Consider the following 19,013-nt stretch of genomic DNA (forward strand, 5'->3'; position numbering starts at 1 on the left):
TCAAGCTTCTCGCTTTCGCCAGCGGACTCTACCATCGGATTCGATTCAGACAAACGTTTATCTGTGAAATTTTTCAACGCTTCTTCTAAACGATGCACTCTCTCATTCATATCGCCGGTCCCTACCAGTATCGAGCAGTCCGATTCCACGGTTTCATGAGCTGCTTCCTCCAGATCGACAGAGCAAACCGAGCTTATATCACTCTGATTTTCATTTCATTTTTTTTTTCATTTTACAATATAACAGATACATATTTCTGCACCGTTAACCCCAAATTAATTTAAAAGTCTTTCAGGCGCACAACGAAATGTACCAAGAGGCGAAATAGTTTCAATCGATTAACTGGTGTTCGTCTAGACACACCTTGTTGCATGTTTGGTAACAAACTAATACAACCACATTCTATGTGCAACAATCAAACGTTTTTCCGGTGTCCTTCCAGGTACACCTTTCTGCATTTTTCGTAGTAGCAACAGACTAATACAAGCATATTGTATGTGCAACAGTTTTTCAGGTGTTCTTCCAGATACACCTTGCGGAACACTTAGTCACAAACCAATTTCATTTGATGTACAACAAAGAACAAAAAAACGGTTTCATTTGATTATCCGGTGTTCTTCCAGACATACCTTGTCTAGGGGCAGATCACTCTAAGAATGTATAACAAATTTGCATCAAATTGAAAAAAATGCATTTAATTTCCATTTTTGCATCAGGTCTGCGCTGCCTTGCAGAAAAGTTTGTTTAACAAACGTCTTACGCTGATCCACTTTGTTCGACGTTTTGTTAAATGTAGGGCTAGTTTTTCTGTAGGGTTTTGACGTTGTTCGCAAACAAGAGCACCCCGAGCACTACAACCCTGCATAATCATCCTCTCTAAAAACTTGATCGTCATCTCGCCAATACCATCATCATGCGTACACCGATCAACAAATTAATCCGAAATAGAACGGGGAATGAAGGAAGGATACATCACACTACACAGCCGGCTGAGCGAGATCGGTATCATCATCGTCATCACCATCTACCTGATAGCGGGTGCGATAAGGAAGGCGGATAGACGAGGCTCTCTTGTTATCACTCGGTATCAAAAACATCGCAGGAGAGTGAGTGATCTTGATCGTGCTGCTGTGGTCGACCGATGACTTGCTCTGGAGGATTGCGCCAGTCTGGAAATCTACCTCACCTAGGTCACACTCAAATGGGCACGAGTCCCGCACGTAAAATTGTATATTTGTGATATATAAATTAATATACAAATTAAGTTAAGAATAATTGTCAGCATGCAGTTTGTTTGTCCGCTTAAAATAAATTAGTTTGATCGGTAATAAAATTGTGTCAGTGTAACAAGTGCGTTGTGTTACTGGAGAGAACTTTTGTGCCCTGGTTCACGCTTCGGCACCGGTTGGGAAAATTCCCACTTCATCCAAGTACGGCTGCGAGGATTTGCATGTTGGTTGCATGCCTCCGTACGTCTGTGCCTATCCAATCGATGTTGGTTCTGGGACATCCGCCACTCACTGCTATCGAAGACCTCATCAAGGTAACGTCAAGAACCCAACATTTTGGTCCTTCGAGCCGGATGCTGGAGCATATTCGCATCCCGGTATTCCCAATAGTTAGCACAGGGCTGACGCTACTGGGTGACCCGAAGCTTCAGGACGCCATCGCACTTTCAACAATAAGCTATTGAAATACTCCATCGCGCTTTGGGTTAGGCGTCGCTTGGGTTTGATGCGCCATCGCGGTAGAGGTTGACTTGGACTTTGCCACTTGCTGCTCGGAACTTGGTCGACATTTCTGCATGCTAAATCGCCAGTGAGTTATTGCATGATACCTACTGCATCGCCAGGATTACTTTTGGATCATCAATATTCGGATTTTCCTGGAACTGGAAAGGACCTTTCTCATCATATCCCTGGATCGCTGGACCGGCGCAACATTTTCCTTCCGAGGTAAATATTAAAAGTTCAGTGTATGTCCAGTCGAAGCAACCCTCCAATATACTAACGCAAACATTCCGACGTTTCTCTGGCTACGTGACTAACATTCAAACGGCAAGGGAAGCCGATTCGCTAATCCGAGTTTTCCGCCATTGTACTGGTGGCAACCGAAGATCATCGAATTTCACGGAGATAATTCGGTGTTACGCCATACTGCCCTGCTGATCTGCTGGAGGAATTTTCTCGCTTGCATATCGTTTTTCCAAGGATCATCACAGCACTTAGTGACTTTCGACGCATTACGCTGCTGTATCAGCTGCAGCTTGCTGAACAAACCATTCATCGGATGATTGCTGGCAAGAAGAGGGAGCTTTGCAACAGTTTTGCTTGGGTGAGTGACATTTTAGTATACTACCGAAGCTAGGATTACAGAAAACACACATTTTAATTGGAATTCCATCCTCTTCGACTTTGCCAACAATTTTACTGAGCCCTGATCGCCCGTTGGGCTATTCATTCTTCGATTGATTTCGGTTATTGGATTGATTGTCGGCGCCGGGTCTTTTGTGCCGCTGCTGGTTTCTCTGGGTGAGTTGCCACAGTATATTCCCGGCCGAAGTCGACCATATTTGGTTATTACACCACATCCTTTTCCTCTTCGCTGTTTTATATTCTGTCGTTCGAGCCTTTCCTGCATTTGGAGCACTTGGCTGAGCTTATATCGCCCGTTAAGCAACAATTATCATTATTCTGAGAATTTTGAGGTGTCTTCGCTGGGATTTCTCGTCGCTGCTGGTTTCTCTGGGTGAGTTGCCACAGTATATGCCCGGCCGAAGCCGACATTTTTTGGATATTACACAAATCGCTTTCCTCTTTGATTGCTGCCTAAACTCTCGTTCGAGCTTACCAGCTTTGGACTATAGTTTGCTGAACACCGCCAGGATTAATCACTGTACTGGAGTACAGTTACCTTTTTGTCGGGTAAAATAATACAGTATATGCCTAGCGAAGCTAGGTCACCTTGCAGAGCACTACACCGCCTCTCTTTCTTCCAATTTACTGTGACGAAATACCATGCCTGCTGCCGGCACTACAACTTCCAAGAAGCCACCGTCGATGAGAGCATTGACGGCCCGGATGAAGGAGATCCAATTGTCCTTCAATGACATCTGGCGGTTTGTGCAGGTGTTTAAGGAATCCCATACCGCTACTGATGTCGATGTACGCCTGTGTAAGTTAGACGAGCTTTGGGAAGGTTTCAGTGAAACTTTGGTTGAAATCTTTTCCCATGACGACTACAATGCTGAAGGGAACTCTTGGGAAAAGGAGCGTATGGAGTTTAGTGACCGGTACTACGAGGTCAAATCCTTCCTTATAGACAAGGCCAAGGAGCTGTAGGAGCCGAATCTGCTGGAGCAGTCCCTCCGAGCTAGCGATTCGTCAATGCGGGGCGGTATCGATCATGTCCGTCTACCACAGATTAAGCTGCAGACATTTAACGGCGACATAGACGAATGGCTGAGTTTTCGGGACCTGTTTACCTCGCTCATCTACTGAAAGCCGGATCTCTCCGAAGTGGAGAAGTTCCACTACTTGAAGGGATGCTTACAAGGAGAACCCAAGAGTCTCATCGATCCACTTCAGATTACTAAGGCCAACTATCAGGTGGCATGGGACTTGCTGTTGAAGCGGTACAACAACAGTAAGCAGCTGAAGAAACGGCAGGTGCAAGGCCTCTTCAACCTTCCCGCCCTTCCTAAGGAATCCGTTACCGATCTGCACGTCCTCATTGAAGGCTTTGAAAGAATTGTGCAGACTCTTGACCAGATCATTCAGTCAGCCGACTATAAAGATCTTCTACTGGTCAACATCCTCACTACACGATTGGATCCGGTCACTCGGAGGGGTTGGGAAGAGTTCTCAGCTATGAAGGAGACAGATACACTTGCAGATCTGCTTGACTTCTTGCGGCGTAGACTCCAGGTTTTGGATTGCTTGCCAACCAAGTCTGCTGACACTAGGGGTGATCAGCAGCAGCAGCAAATTCAATCGAAGCAAAGGCTTCCACCAGTGAAGACAAGTTACAGTTCAACCCATATGTCTGGAGGACGCTGTTTAGCTTGCTCATCAAATCATCCGCTTTACCAGTGCAGTGCATTTCAGCGCATGAAAGTTACGGAGAGGGACGGCCTTTTGAAAACTCATTCCCTCTGCTGGAATTGCTTCAGAACGGGACACCAAGCAAAAGAGTGCCAATCCAAATACTCTTGCCGGAGCTGCAAGGGTCGGCATCATACTCTTGTGTGCTTCAATTCAGAAAGGGATACGGATAAGGATACGAAGGTCATTTCAGGTTCTTCTGGCTACAGCAGTCGTCGTGATCAAGGACGACGATGGCAATCGGATTCCGGCGCGTGCGCTGTTAGATTCGGGATCGGAAAGCAACTTCGTGACTGAGCGATTAAGTCAGCGCATGAAGGTAACTCGAAATCGAGTGGATATTTCTGTCGTCGGAATTGGACAAGCAGCTACCAAGGTCAAACACAGGATACAAGCGGTTTTACGGTCTCGAGTGTCTCAATACTCACGAGAATTGAGCTTCCTAATCCTTCCAAAGGTAACGGTAAATCTTCCAACCACCACTATCAATACTGATAGATGGACAATTCCGGACGATATCCAGTTGGCTGATCCTGCGTTTTTCGAATCTAAGGTGGTGGATCTTGTACTCGGGATCGAAGCGTTTTTCGATTTCTTCGAAACCGGAAGGAGAATTTCCCTGGGCGAACAACTACCGACTCTTAATGATTCCGTATTTGGCTGGGTCGTATGCGGAGGATTTTCGGTTCCTAGTCGATCACTGCACATCAACTGCAATATGTCGACAACGGAGGATTTGGACGCGTTGATGTCTCGATTTTGGACTTGTGAGGAAGTCGAGTCTGACAACACATTTTCACTGGAAGAGAAACGCTGTGAAGAGTTATTTTTGAACACGGTTAAAGGGATGAAACCGGTCGGTATACCGTCTCCCTACCCAAGAATGAAGACGCTATCTTAAGGTTGGGCGAGTCAAGGGACATCGCATTCCGACGTCTTCAGGGAACCGAGCGTAGGTTGGCTAGGGACGAAAATCTACGGAAGCAGTATACTGATTTTATGGAGGAGTACCTGCATCTAGGTCATATGCGGAAGGTCGAAGAAGTTGCTACAGATTCGGTTAAACGGTGTTATTTGCCACACCATCCAGTGGTAAAGGATTCCAGTACCACTACCAAGGTACGGGTGGTATTCGACGCTTCCTGCAAGACTTCTTCCGGACTATCATTAAACGACGTGTTACTGGTTGGGCCGGTGATACAGGAGGACCTCCGTTCCATTATCCTACGCAGTCGGACAAAACAAATCATGCTCGTGTCCGACGTGGAAAAGATGTTCCGACAAATCAATGTTTGCCCAGAAGATCGACCGTTGCAGTGTATTCTCTGGCGAAACTCGTCTGCCGAAGAGATATCCACCTACGAGCTAAACACGGTGACATACGGTACTAAGCCAGCGCCATTTTTGGCCACCAGAACGCTAAAACAATTAGCACTGGATGAGGAGGAGCGGTATCCACTAGCGGCCAAGGCAGCCATCGAGGATACCTATATGGATGACGTCATCACAGGAGCAGACGAGGTAAAAACAGCAATTGATTTGCGAGTGCAGTTAGAAGCAATGACGTCAAGCGGAGGATTTCGTCTACGGAAGTGGGCGTCGAACTGTCACGATATACTGAACGGAATCGAGGAGGAAGAGCTTGCCATCCGATCACCTAAAGGCATTGTTTTGGATCCAGACCCTTCGATAAAAACCTTGGGACTGACCTGGATGCCAGTAACCGATACACTTAGGTTTCAGTTCACCATCCCCAATTTGAACACAGAAGTTCCTCTTACCAAACGGTGCGTGCTTTCGGTGATTGCTACACTGTTCGACCCATTAGGCCTGTTGGGCGCTGCTATCACTACAGCGAAGATCTTCATGCAGCTGCTGTGGACGTTGCGAGATGAAAATGACCAACGACTAGATTGGGACCAGCCGTTACCTCCAACGGTGGGTGAGGCCTGGAGAAAGTATCACCAGCAACTCCCACTGTTCAATGAAATCCGTATCGACCGCTGTGTTATCATCACAGACGCGGTATGTGTGGAGATCCATTGCTTTCGGATGCCTCGGAGAAGGCATACGGAGCATGTCTGTATCTCAGGAGTGAGAATGCAGTCGGGGAGGTAAAGGTTAGGCTTTAGACCTCAAAATCAAAGGTTGCCCCCTAAAAATGTCAGACGATTCCTCGGCTGGAGTTGTGTGGAGCACTTTTGGCTGCACAACTCTACGAAAAGGTGGACAAGTCAATAAAAATCACGGTAAAATCCTATTTCTGGACGGATTCAACCTGTGTCCTGCGTTGGCTTGCGGCTAATCCAACGACCTGGAGCACCTTCGTCGCCAACCGAGTGGCAAAAATACAATCCATTACACAAGGATCAATATGGAGTCACGTACCTGGTATCCAGAATCCGGCAGATCTTATTTCGAGAGGGATTTCACCAAATGACATCGTTCTGAATACGTTTTGGTGTCAAGGACCGAGCTGGTTAGAGAAGACGGAAGAGCATAGGCCTCTCTTACCAGATAATCTACCGACAGATGAGGGAGACGAAGAGAAACGACACACGGTGCTAGCTGGAACGGTTTCAACAATCGCCGAATTCAACCAATTATACATTGGCAAATTTTCGTCGTACAGTGACCTTCTTCGTCGAACTGGCTGCGTCTGATTAAACTTCTACGAACCCCGCGGAAGGATAGAAAAGCCCCTACGTTCCTGTCTACTGAAGAGTTAAAGGAGGCGGAAAACACTCTGGTTCGATTGGTTCAGAGGGAGGTGTTCGCTGAGGATTGGAAGGCGCTCTCCAAGGAAAATGCTGTTTCCAAGAGCTCGCCGCTTCGATGGTTTAATCCGTTTGTCTCCCAAGACCAGTTGATCAGACTTGGCGGTCGTTTAAAGCATTCGATGGAGTCTGAAAGCACCAAACATCCGGCCGTTTTACCCACTCGGCACATATTTACACGCTTGCTGTTACGGTATTACCATGAACGACTTCTGCACGCTGGACCACAGTTGCTGTTGGGAGTTGTTAGGCTTCGATTTTGGCTGCTGGGAGGCAGGAGTGTAGTTCGATACATTATCCATCAGTGTCAGATATGCTTCCGATCGAGACCATCGACCGTACAGCAGTTTATGGGGGATCTACCAGCTTCACGGGTCACCGTATCCCGTCCATTTTCTCGCACAGGTGTCGACTACTTTGAACCTCTCTATGTGAGACCAGCTCCAAGGCGAACTGCAGTTAAGGCTTACGTTGCTATATTCATGTGTCTGTGTACCAAAGCAATGCATCTCGAATTGGTCACAGATTTATCGACAGATCGATTTCTACAGGCTCTACGGAGTTTTGTTGCCAGAAGAGGACGATGTACGGATATATATTCCGACAACGGCACTAATTTTGTCGGCGCTCGCAATAAACTGCAAGAATTCCTGCGATTGCTTAAAGATAGCCATCATAACGACATTGTGTCCAAGCAATTAGCCAAGGAAGGGATCCAATGGCACTTTAGCCCGCCGAGTGCGCCACATTTTGGCGGTATTTGGGAGGCCGCAGTCCGATCAGCAAAAATTCATCTGCTAAAGGTGCTAGGCGAAACTCCTGTGTCCCCAGAGGACATGAACACGCTATTAGTCCAAGTTGAAGGATGCCTGAATTCTCGCCCGCTCACACCCATGTCTGATGATCCGAATGATCTGCAGCCACTAACTCCCGCACATTTTCTGGTTGGAGAATCTCTCCACGCTGTTCCCGATCCAGATTTAACAAGCATTCCAATGAATCGTCTCACCCAATGGCAGTTAACCCAACAAAGATTGCAGAACTTCTGGAAAAGGTGGCGCAGAGAATATCTGTGTCAACTTCAATGCAGAACCAAACGATGGAAACCGGCTGTTCGTATTGACATTGGAAAGCTAGTCGTTATTAAAGATGATAATCAACCTCCAATGCGATGGAAAATGGGTAGAATCGTGCAAACTCACCCTGGCGACGACGGAACCGTGCGAGTAGTTACACTGAAAACCGCTACTGGAATGCTAACTCGTCCGGTCGAAAAGCTTTGTCTGCTACCTATTTCGGATGACAACGACGACATACAGCCAACAGAAGTCCACAATCAGCAATCCTAGCACCCTTTCCTTATTCCTGTCCTATCGAAGAGGATTTTTTTCTTTTCAGAAATCTACGATATTTCTGGGTGGGTGAGGATGTTCGCAAACAAGAGCACCCCGAGCACTACAACCCTGCATAATCATCGTCTCTAAAAACTTGATCGTCATCTCGCCAATACCATCATCATGCGTACACCGATCAACAAATTAATCCGAAATAGAACGGGGAATGAAGGAAGGATACATCACACTACACAGCAGGCTGAGCGAGATCGGTATCATCATCGTCATCACCATCTACCTGATAGCGGGTGCGATAAGGAAGGCGGATAGACGAGGCTCTCTTGTTATCACTCGGTATCAAAAACATCGCAGGAGAGTGAGTGATCTTGATCGTGCTGCTGTGGTCGACCGATGACTTGCTCTGGAGGATTGCGCCAGTCTGGAAATCTACCTCACCTAGGTCACACTCAAATGGGAGCGAGTCCCGCACGTAAAATTGTATATTTGTGATATAGAAATTAAGATACAAATTAAGTTAAGAATAAATGTCAGCATGCAGTTTGTTTGTCCGCTTAAAATAAATTAGTTTGATCGGTAATAAAATTGTGTCAGTGTAACAAGTGCGTTGTGTTACTGGAGAGAACTTTTGTGCCCTGGTTCACGTTTCGGCACCGGTTGGGAAAATTCCCACTTCATCCAAGTACGGCTGCGAGGATTTGCATGTTGGTTGCTTGCCCCTTCTCCGTACGTCTGTGCCTACCCAATTGATGTTGGTTCTGGGACATCCGCCACTCACCGCTATCGAAGACCTCATCAAGGTAACGTCAAGAACCCAACAGACGTTTTACACGCAACGCAAACAACATTGTACGCAACGCAAAATACATTATGAATTTCTATTTTGATGGAAATAAATCCATTTAATTTCGCTGATTTTTTAAAATGCAACAAGTGATCTGCCCCTAGCACCTTGTGGTACGTTTAGCCACAAACCAATTTATTCTATTACAAAACAAGGATAACAGTCACGGTAAAATTAAATTTTCAAGAACTAAACTGGCAGGATCGGCAATGTTAAAACCGCCATCTTCCCGACTCGGCGTCTGCATTGCTGACCAATTACTTCGTCCACCAGGGCAGGCGGAAAGCGTGGGTAGTATGGATAGTACTACCCACTCGAAAATAACCGATTGGGTAATTACCCACTCGAAATTTTGAACCATTTCAAAAAAGTTAGATGTGCAACGCATGTATCTCACACTACGCACATTTGAAAACATCGATGTACCACAATTTCATTTGCATTAACGAACGAGATTTAATGTGAATGTAATGTAAGCGTGTGCATTGCGAAATGGAAAAAAATTCTTACTAATGGACCCCTCACCCTATGCTTTCTACCCACTCGGGCGTAAAGTTTTTCGCCGCCCCTGACGTCCACTCGTGTTGGCAGTCTGCTGAGAAAGAGGACGATCGTTGCTGATGTCTGCTTCTCATCGATGCATGTCGGTAGCCGAGAGCCCGGTGTTTGTCGTGCCCGAAAAGGTCGAGTAGTGTTCGGGTTTTATAGCAAACGAATAATGCTCTGTCCGAGGGGTATCGCTACCACACACATACCAAGTAAACTTTCTAAATTTTAAATACTTTGTGTTATTAAGGGTGATTACTTTGTGTTATTTAGGGTGATTTAGGGTGATTTTCAAATAGCGCAAGAAAATAACTTTCCGTATCGGTATAGATATTACATCTATTCACAAACAAAAGTTACTTTTTAAATAGTTTTTAATGAAATGTTCGGTTGGGGTAAGTTGCACGCGGGGCAAGTTGGCGGTACTATTTGCAGTGCAAAAAAAGACATCAAAAAATTTTATTTCTGGAATTCACTCTAAAGTAAGAAATTCTTTTTCTTGTGTACCTCGCCAATGTGGGAGACTTTTATTCCGGCCAATTGCATGAAGAATTTCGAAAATTTGCTTTTGAATAGGGAGTACGCGTCGAAGTCAAAAAGCCGGGGTATTGAAACTGAAATATAATAGCAAATATCGGTTGATATACAGTTTTCTCGAAAAGACATTCAGCACGTTCCAAAAGGACTCTTGAAGTAATTGAATCTCCATTTGTTTGCTTAGTTTTTCACGTATTCTCACATACCGCCAACTTACCCCGGAGCCGGCTGGTTTTCCGCGTCTCATATTTTTGTCTCTAAAAATGGAGAAAATGCATCAAACACTTTAAAAAAAATCAGAGATGTTGCCAGCAGTCTGCTCTTTCATGCCGCGTGTTCTATTTTGCAAGATCTACCTACTAACTGAGCTAGTCGTATTTTCTAGAAAGCGGGAACCAGCGCAACTACAGCTACAATTAATGGATCAAACTATTGCTCAGGCTTCAACATTCAAATATCTCGGGGTATGGTTCGACTCTAAAGGTACCTGGGGATGTCACATTAGGTATCTGAAACAGAAGTGCCAACAAAGGATCAACTTTTTCCGTACAACAACTGGAACATGGTGGGGTACCCATCCAGGAGACCTAATCAGGCTGTACCAAACAACGATATTATCAGTGTTGGAGTACGGATGTTTCTGCTTTCGCTCCGCTGCGAACATACACTTCATCAAACTGGAGCGAATCCAGTATCGTTGCTTGCGTATTGCCTTGGGTTGCATGCACTCGACCCATACGATGAGTCTCGATGTGCTGGCGGGCGTTCTTCCGCTGAAAAATCGATTTTGGGACCTCTCATATCGATTGCTCATTCGATGCGATATTCTGAACCCATTGGTGATTGCAAATTGCGAAAGGCTTGTCGAGCTTAATTCTCAGACCCGATTCATGTCCTTGTACTTCGATTACATGGCACAGAACATCAATTCAGCTATGTATAACGTCAACCGTGCTCTTCTCTTAGATACTTCTGATCCAACTGTATTTTTCGATACATTCATGAAGGAAGAGATTCGTGGAATTCCGGATCATATTCGCCCACAAGTGGTCCCAAATATTTTCTATAACAAATACCATCAAGTCGACTGCACCAAAATGTTCTACACTGACGGATCAATTCTCGACGGGTCCACAGGCTTCGGTATCTTCAACGAAAATTCATTCAAATTCAATGATCCTGCTTCAATTTACGTCGCAGAATTAGCTGCCATTCAGTATACTCTCGGGATCATTGCACCCTGCCCTCAGACCATTACTTCATCGTTTCGGATAGTCTCAGCTCCATTGAGGCCATCCGTGCGGCGAAGCCTGGAAAGCACTCACCGTATTTCCTGGGGAAAATACGGGAATATCTGAGTGCTTTATCTGAAAAATCTTACCAGATTACCTTGGTTTGGGTCCCGTCACATTGTTCTATTGCGGGCAATGAGAAGGCGGACTCTTTAGCCAAGGTGGGCGCATTAGAAGGCGACACTTACGTAAGACCAATTTGCTTCAACGAATTTTTCAGTATCTCTCATCAGAGGACGCTCGATAGTTGGCAAACCTCATGGAGCAATGGGCATCTGGGACGGTGGCTACATTCCATTATCCCGAAGGTATCAACGAATGCTTGGTTTAAGGGGTTGGATGTGAACCGGGACTTTATTCGTACGATGTCAAGGATCATGTCCAACCATTACTCGTTTGACGCGCATCTCCGTTGTATAGGGCTTGCTGAAAGTAATCATTGTGTTTGTGAGAACGGCTATCACGACATCGAGCATGTTGTTTGACTGTGCGCAGAGTACTGTGTTGCCAGGTCCCAACTAATAGATTCCCTTCGGGCCCGAGGTAGATCACCCTATGTGCCAGTCCGGGACGTCCTAGCAAGCCGTGACCACCCCTATATTTTTCTTATCTATATCTTTTTGAAAACTATTGATGTCCAAGTTTAATACATTTTCCCCTCTCTCATTCACAGTAGAATCTCACCAACCTATCCCTGTATCTACAATATGGCATTGCTTCACGAGTTTTCGGTGCATACCCTTATTGATAACCGTCTACCCAGAACATCATGACATACCTCACATGCAGATGATATAGAGAACATCATGACAGCATCAGAGTGCCAATAATTATCCGAAATATCAACCCTCCCCTCGCCCCTGCGATTACAGGCTGGAAACTACAACACTACAACAAAGTGTGCATATCCGCCACAATGATCAATCAGCAAACGACGATGTCAATTACACAATATGTATCCCACTTCCTACCTTTTTCCTTTACTTACATAAGAGGGGAGCAAGCCGCCCCTAAATACGGCTTTCCCTTCCCCCAATAACATGTAATTAAAAAAAAATGATTTATCGGCCTCGTTAAGCTAAAGCATTTGGGCCTAAATAAACGTATTTAAGATTAAAAAAAAGATCTACCTACATCAAAGCAGTAAAAATTGAAAACTGAAAACACCGCCAACTAGCCCCGGTCTCCCCTAGATTCCGTAGAGGATACGATTACCGTAAATTTTGATAGAAATGATTTTGAAAACGCATTATTTAGCCGTGCTTTGATTGGTGGTTTACTTGTTAGCGCCGCCTCTTTGACGATGAACCACATCTGAGATAAGTAAAACGAATTGTCTATAGGAAAATGTTTTCAGTTTGCATTTGAACATCGTTGAAATCAGTTCGCTTGTCGCCGGCTACCCGCTTCGTTAGTTCCTGGAAGGAATACTCTCCGTTAGCAGGAGCAAACAAAGGCGCTCTCAAAATTGCCTCCATCACAAGACGTGTACAGAAGTCGCATTGTTTTTGCAAGGAAACGGCGGTATAATATTCACAACAAACGGTCCTTATTAGGACCACAAAATCGTTCTCAGAAGAATTATAAATGAAATTTCCATTTCGTACTTTGGCAAATAACTTCCCCAACGACACGACTAGACACTGGAATTCCAAAACTGTATCGCAAATCTGACTACCCCTCAGTGACTCAGGTAACTGGTAATGTCAAATATGACTTTTGGTTAGAAAATGCATGAAACAAGCAACGCTGAAAAATCTGTTGTTATTTTTTCCAAATAACCTCTTGCGTCCCTTGGTTACGTAGGGACAAACAAATGCACGACAACAACAATAAAAATCTTGAGTTTTAAAATATGTAATAATAGTGCGATATTCTGATTAGTGCGCTAATGTTACTATTATTTCCAGCAATCAAGATACTACTTATGGATAAATCGCAGATGGGCTAAATCGGGATCACTTTGCAGAACAACGTTCTCTTTGACAAAGTTCGTCTCCCTGCAGTAACGCTCCAAGCTTCTTCTGAAAGAAATGCTAAAAAGAGTTTCGCTGTTAATCACAATTAATTATTACCCTCGCACAGATCCCGGGACATCGAAATCCGTAAGTTTTCTCATGTTTCAACAAGAGATTCAAGTTAGTGCAGGGCTGATGAAATTTTCTGACATCTTCCCAGTTAAATCCATTCTGAAGTGGTTCGGAAATCGAAGTGTCATATTTAACCGTATAGCAGGTTCAGAAGTACCAGTTACTCTGTTTCTTGCAAGGCTCCTCAGTCAAATACTGGAACCGCAGCATAAATTTCTACCGACTCGGAATAATTAGGTCTTATAAATTGGAGCGGTCGATTTGTTTCAGCTTGTGCTAGAGTCAGTGGCGTAGCCAGAAATTTGGTTTGGAGAGGGTTTTGACGAAAATCATAGATTTTTCAAAAATGTTGGCGGGGCTATTGATGACATTTAATCTGTAGGCCGCGATCGACTGGGTACTACCGTGTTCTGCAGTAATAGCGAAATGGGATGGTGTGAGCGGGCATGGGCGCCATAACCCTACCGTAGGAAGAACTAAACACCTGTCCTGTCGCAGGTGTCGGTTATGTTGGGTGGCGGACTACGAGACAGGTTAGGTCAAGTTCAACGAGTGGCCCAAAAACACCACTTTACTATCAATCAAGGAGAAAAGGATGAGCTGAAAACTCGCAACTTCGAAAATGTAGCAGTGGAGGAGCTTTGCTAGACGGGGCAGAAGGTGTGGAAATGCGGGGATCGAGCGACGTCACAAGAGCTGAGCAAAATGCACCAACGCGTGATTAGCGAAAGGATGTGTGTAGTGTGGATCAAAGGCCATTTCTTCAACTAGAGCATTATCAATGTGCACTGACCTCACGAAGCCAAAAAAGGTGCATTTTATGGCGGAATGTTAAGCTCGTCATCGGTGACATAAACATCCTGATAGAGGCCGGGGGCATTGTAAAAACCGGTTATCGCACAGGATAGTGGGTACACCTTATAAATAATGTGCACAAATTATCACGATTGATAAGTATATTATGACGAACACCTAAGTAGCGAAGCCGTAGACAACAAGAATATTGCAAGAATCAGCTTGCAGACGCGCACAGTCGACAACAGATTCCGGATCTACCTAAGATTCATGAAAAAATAGGACGGTTGAACCGCTGGCAATGATCAATTGTCATGTGAGCTACTCAAACACAGAGTAGAGGAATTGGCTAGAGCACTCCACTGGGTGCTTTAGAAGATCTGGAAGGAGGAGATTTTACCAAAGTATAGGATGTAGGGAGTAGTATGTCCCATCTATAAAAATGGTGTTAAGCGGGATTTTTGCGACTAATTACCGGTTAATCACATTCCTGAACTGCCGTTGTATGCAAAGGTGACGTAAATGCCATCGAGTATATTTTTCAGGAAATCAATTTTCAAATCTTGCGTGGTGCGGGTAAAAGCATGCTTTGGCCACTTTGTTTTTCGCATTTCAACAGGTTATTTTTTATTTTTATTTGAAGTCGTTTGCACTAAAAGATGCGAATTTTCGTAGTGAACTTAAAAATATAAAAAAGTTAAATTTGACCAAAGTTGCGTTGAAGCCACTTTTGCATACCAGGATAGTAAACGTCATCTACAAGGTGTTCTCCCAAATTCTTTGTTACCGCCTATAACCGTTAGTAGGGGAATTCGTAGTGCAATATGGCCTATAATGCACAAATACGGGTTGCATTCATATCTTCAACCAAGCTATTTGCAATAATATTCTTGAAAATTTTGCCGAAGACACTTTGTCTCGAAATAAGTTTGATTGGAGTTAGTAATGCATCCAACTGGAAAAATTAATCACAAAATTATGCTACTAAATACTACACCACCGAAAGCTTATGGTTTCCAAATTATGGAATCTTGGCGCCATTCAATTCGATACCCAAATGTACACCATAAATAGCGAATCTTAGCTAGTGGCACTTTATATAAGTGATAACCCAAAAAATCAAATGCATATAAAAACCGATTCTGACCTGTTAGAGACAAGCGTAAAACGCCATTTTTCATCAGTTTCTATGTAGGCGTTTTCGTTGAGCTATTTTGCTTGATATTTACATGATATTTATAGGATCCTCACTAAAATATTAGTTACAAGATCCCATTCTCACAATTTACAAAAAGTCCCCATAACGTTTAAAACATTAGGTTCTCAATATAATGAACAGATAATAAACTTCCAAAATTATTTTTTTTAATATTTAAATAAACTAGTCAGCATCAAACTTTTTTTGTCTTCAATTCAAATATTTTGGTTTGGAGGGGGTTTTAACCCCCAAAACCCCCCCTTGGCTACGCCACTGGCTAGAGTCCATGTAGTGGTTGACGAATCGTGCCATTCTCACGACGAACTTCGCTACAAGGTGGAACACGGTATGCCTGCCAAATCGCTTTGGCCCTGCATGGGACCAGTTTTCTACGGCAGATTATTGGTGAGTTTGTTGAATATTTAACATAATGATTAATAAAGTAATTAGAAATCTGCATCAACAGAATCGAGTTAAAATGACCTGCAGTGGTATTCTTCTCGGAGACAGCTATGCGCAAGAAATCCCAGCACGACTGTTGGCTATGCTATGCCTCTTTCATCACCATCTCGTTATGACGCCTAAATAGGGCTATAAACTGTCGTTATTTTGAAGGATAGGTCCTTAATTCCGACAATTTTGGGAAGCGTCCTTTTTTACTTCAAATGTTCTCCATTTTAGTATCAAACCTAGACATATTCAAAATATTTTCAAATCCAGCTAATTTCGAGAGAATGAAACTTTTCAATCATCATTTTAATTTATTATTTCCTTCTAGCGCTTTTTGCCAATAAAATTTAATTAACATGCATGCATACCCCAAAAGCTCTTTTATTAACAAATATTAAAGTCTGCTTGACTCGAACTAGAACACATTATTTATTCTTTAACATCTATTGGCCAAATTAAAGAGTTAACATTTGATTCGTGTCCTCAATTTGTCCCTAGCCGATTTGGTAATGCGTAAATTTCGAAAGTCATGGCAGAGCACTCCCCAGAAACAATCCCAGCAGGGTTCTCCAGACTTGCTGCCTTGTCCCATTGCAAAATTATTCAGTTAATTCCGTTGAATTAGGTTTGTTCCAGTACATGGAAGTTACTCCCTGTTGCTCCGGAGCAAAAAATTCTTGCTCCTTTTCACTCCGGTTTGCCACCAGAAGAAGAAAAAAGAGAAGAAGACAGTACAGGAACGATTTTCTCCCTGTTTACTCCGGAGTACTTCCAGTTTCTCCTGGTACTGGAACAAACCTATTGTTTGCCAAAACCAGCTATGCCGAAGAAAATCTGAAAAAGATCCTAAATTAAATTTAGAAATGTAACACAACAGAACTTACCGATCCGACATTAATAGTTTACAATCCGTGAACCATGTAAGCTGACCAGGGTCTACACATCGGGAGATATCCCGTTCAGATCATTATTAAATTCGGATTTTCAGTAACTATGCTGGTTTTGTAAACATAACATGGTTGCTATAGAGCAACTGAAAATCCATAAACAATGAAGTGCTGCTAAAAAATATTTTTTTCGTATGAATCAAGGGGTCACTCAATGTACTGATAACTGGCGGCAAAAGATTCGCACATTTTTTCTTCACAATATTTCATTAAGTTTCAGGTAGTGTCGTTGACTTCCCTCTTACAGGTTAGTTATTTTCTGTAATAACATCCGGAAAATGTACGATAAAATCAATAAACTGACCAATTGGACTGAAGAAGGAAAATACTTACAAAGATTTGAGTCAGAAAAGTGACATTGACGGAAAAATGCTTCGATCGTTTCTAAGTGTTTGGCAGCTGAAGTTGCCATTGTTTTCCAACGTCAATTATTTGCGCTGTGCTGTACGGAACAAACAGATTTTTGCGCGATTTGTTGGGAAATAATTAAAACAATTGTGTAGTAGATTCCGTAGATGATACGATTTGTTGCCTTTTGTGTGTAGTCCTAAATAAGTCGATGGCATTACAGGATGTATCCACGAATAATATGGCTGGCTCACAAAAATGATTGTATTTTTAATGTCATCGTGGTGGTTTCTTTGTACACAACCCTTTAATTTTTTCTTTATTCATGCAAGTTATACATACGTACAAATCTTATACAAGATTCCTGATTACTTTTCTGACTGATTGGTTTAAACATTGTGTATTTTGGTTAAGTACAATGAAAGTTACAAACTTTCAAAACGCGATTTTCGGTTTTTTTTCCGAAATTTTGAAATGGGGCTTCTATTTTGAAACGTTATTCGCAGTCACATTAATAGTTCGCGAAAGAAAAGATTTTGAAATTTAATTCTTTCTTATGGATTGATAGCGCTGATAAGGGCTAATTTGTTTGCCGAAGAAAATATTCTCCGGGTGGGAGATTTTTGTTCCAATTGTTCCTGCTTTCTAACACAGAGCTGCACAAAATAATCCACGGAAATGAATCCTAATAATCACCTTCTCTCCCGGTGTTGACATCTGACAAGTGGACTTGCTGAAACCGACTGAAATGACAATCCTTTCTGACCAGATTTGCGGCTTGGTTCATGAAATTAGCGGGAACCAATCAGGAACGAGCTTCAGTCAGTTGATTTGAAATCGGTTTTTTTCGTGTGTGTATGCTATCTTACATCCATCAGAAATGAAAATAATGGCTTCTGGTAGTAGCACGTTTCAACACAAACTGATTCATCCACCAGTCGTGTACAGCTCACAAATATTTCTCGGTATTGTACAGCCATCCGTTCGCGCCAAGCAACCAAATACGAATGTTGATAGAAATAAGTCTGTAGCGGACCTATATTTAAAACTTTTCATCATAATTGTTCGGTTGGTGCACCATATTGACGGCTCTGGCCGAGATGAGCTGAAAATTTTCACCATTTTCGGTAGTTTTTGAAAGATTTTTTAAAACACAGTATTTTCGGTATTAATGCATGTTATACATACTCCAAATTTTAATACTACATTGCGGAATATATTTTCGATAAAATTGCCTTAAACCTCAAATCATTCTATTAAGTATGATGGAAGTTATTAACGTTCAAAATCTGACGCGACTGCCACAGCCGATATTTTGAAGCGGGCCCCTGAATTGAAACGTTAAAAGTATTCTACTTCAAAATGAACACTATCATAATTTGAAAATCAGGGATGACTCCTATATATAGTGATATAAAAAGGTTAAATTTTATGCAAAGTACAGGATTCTACCACAATTTTAATCTCCCCGTGCCGCAACCGCGAATTCAGGTGGCTTTGCGCAAATCATTTTGTCACTAACGCATTGCGAATCAGATCATTTTTCCATCTCATCTTTAGTTTTAAAATATTTTAAAATTTATCTTCTACAGACCTAATAAAAATATGCTAAAAAAATTTTCCATTTCCTCTACTTTTTGCGATGGTTCACAACTCCCCACCAAACTAAAAAATGCCGATTCCACGCATTTCACGCATTCTGCCATATCTCAAGTAAGATAAAGATTATTTTAA

The 19,013-nt window shown here is 43.0% G+C and overlaps 1 protein-coding gene across 1 annotated transcript; it reads left to right on the top strand.

Moving 5' to 3' along the window:
* Nucleotides 1-3,386: 3,386 nt before the first annotated feature.
* LOC131680433 (uncharacterized) lies at nt 3,387-8,229 on the top strand. The gene is made up of 5 exons (XM_058961148.1): nt 3,387-3,407; nt 3,504-4,023; nt 4,172-4,941; nt 4,986-6,128; nt 6,793-8,229. Exons 1-5 carry the CDS (start codon nt 3,387-3,389, stop codon nt 8,227-8,229), a joined length of 3,891 nt encoding a protein of 1,296 aa, XP_058817131.1.
* The last annotated feature ends 10,784 nt before the right edge of the window (nt 8,230-19,013 follow it).

Source organism: Topomyia yanbarensis, chromosome 2 (genome assembly GCF_030247195.1).
Source record: "Topomyia yanbarensis strain Yona2022 chromosome 2, ASM3024719v1, whole genome shotgun sequence".
Taxonomy (NCBI): domain Eukaryota; kingdom Metazoa; phylum Arthropoda; class Insecta; order Diptera; family Culicidae; genus Topomyia; species Topomyia yanbarensis.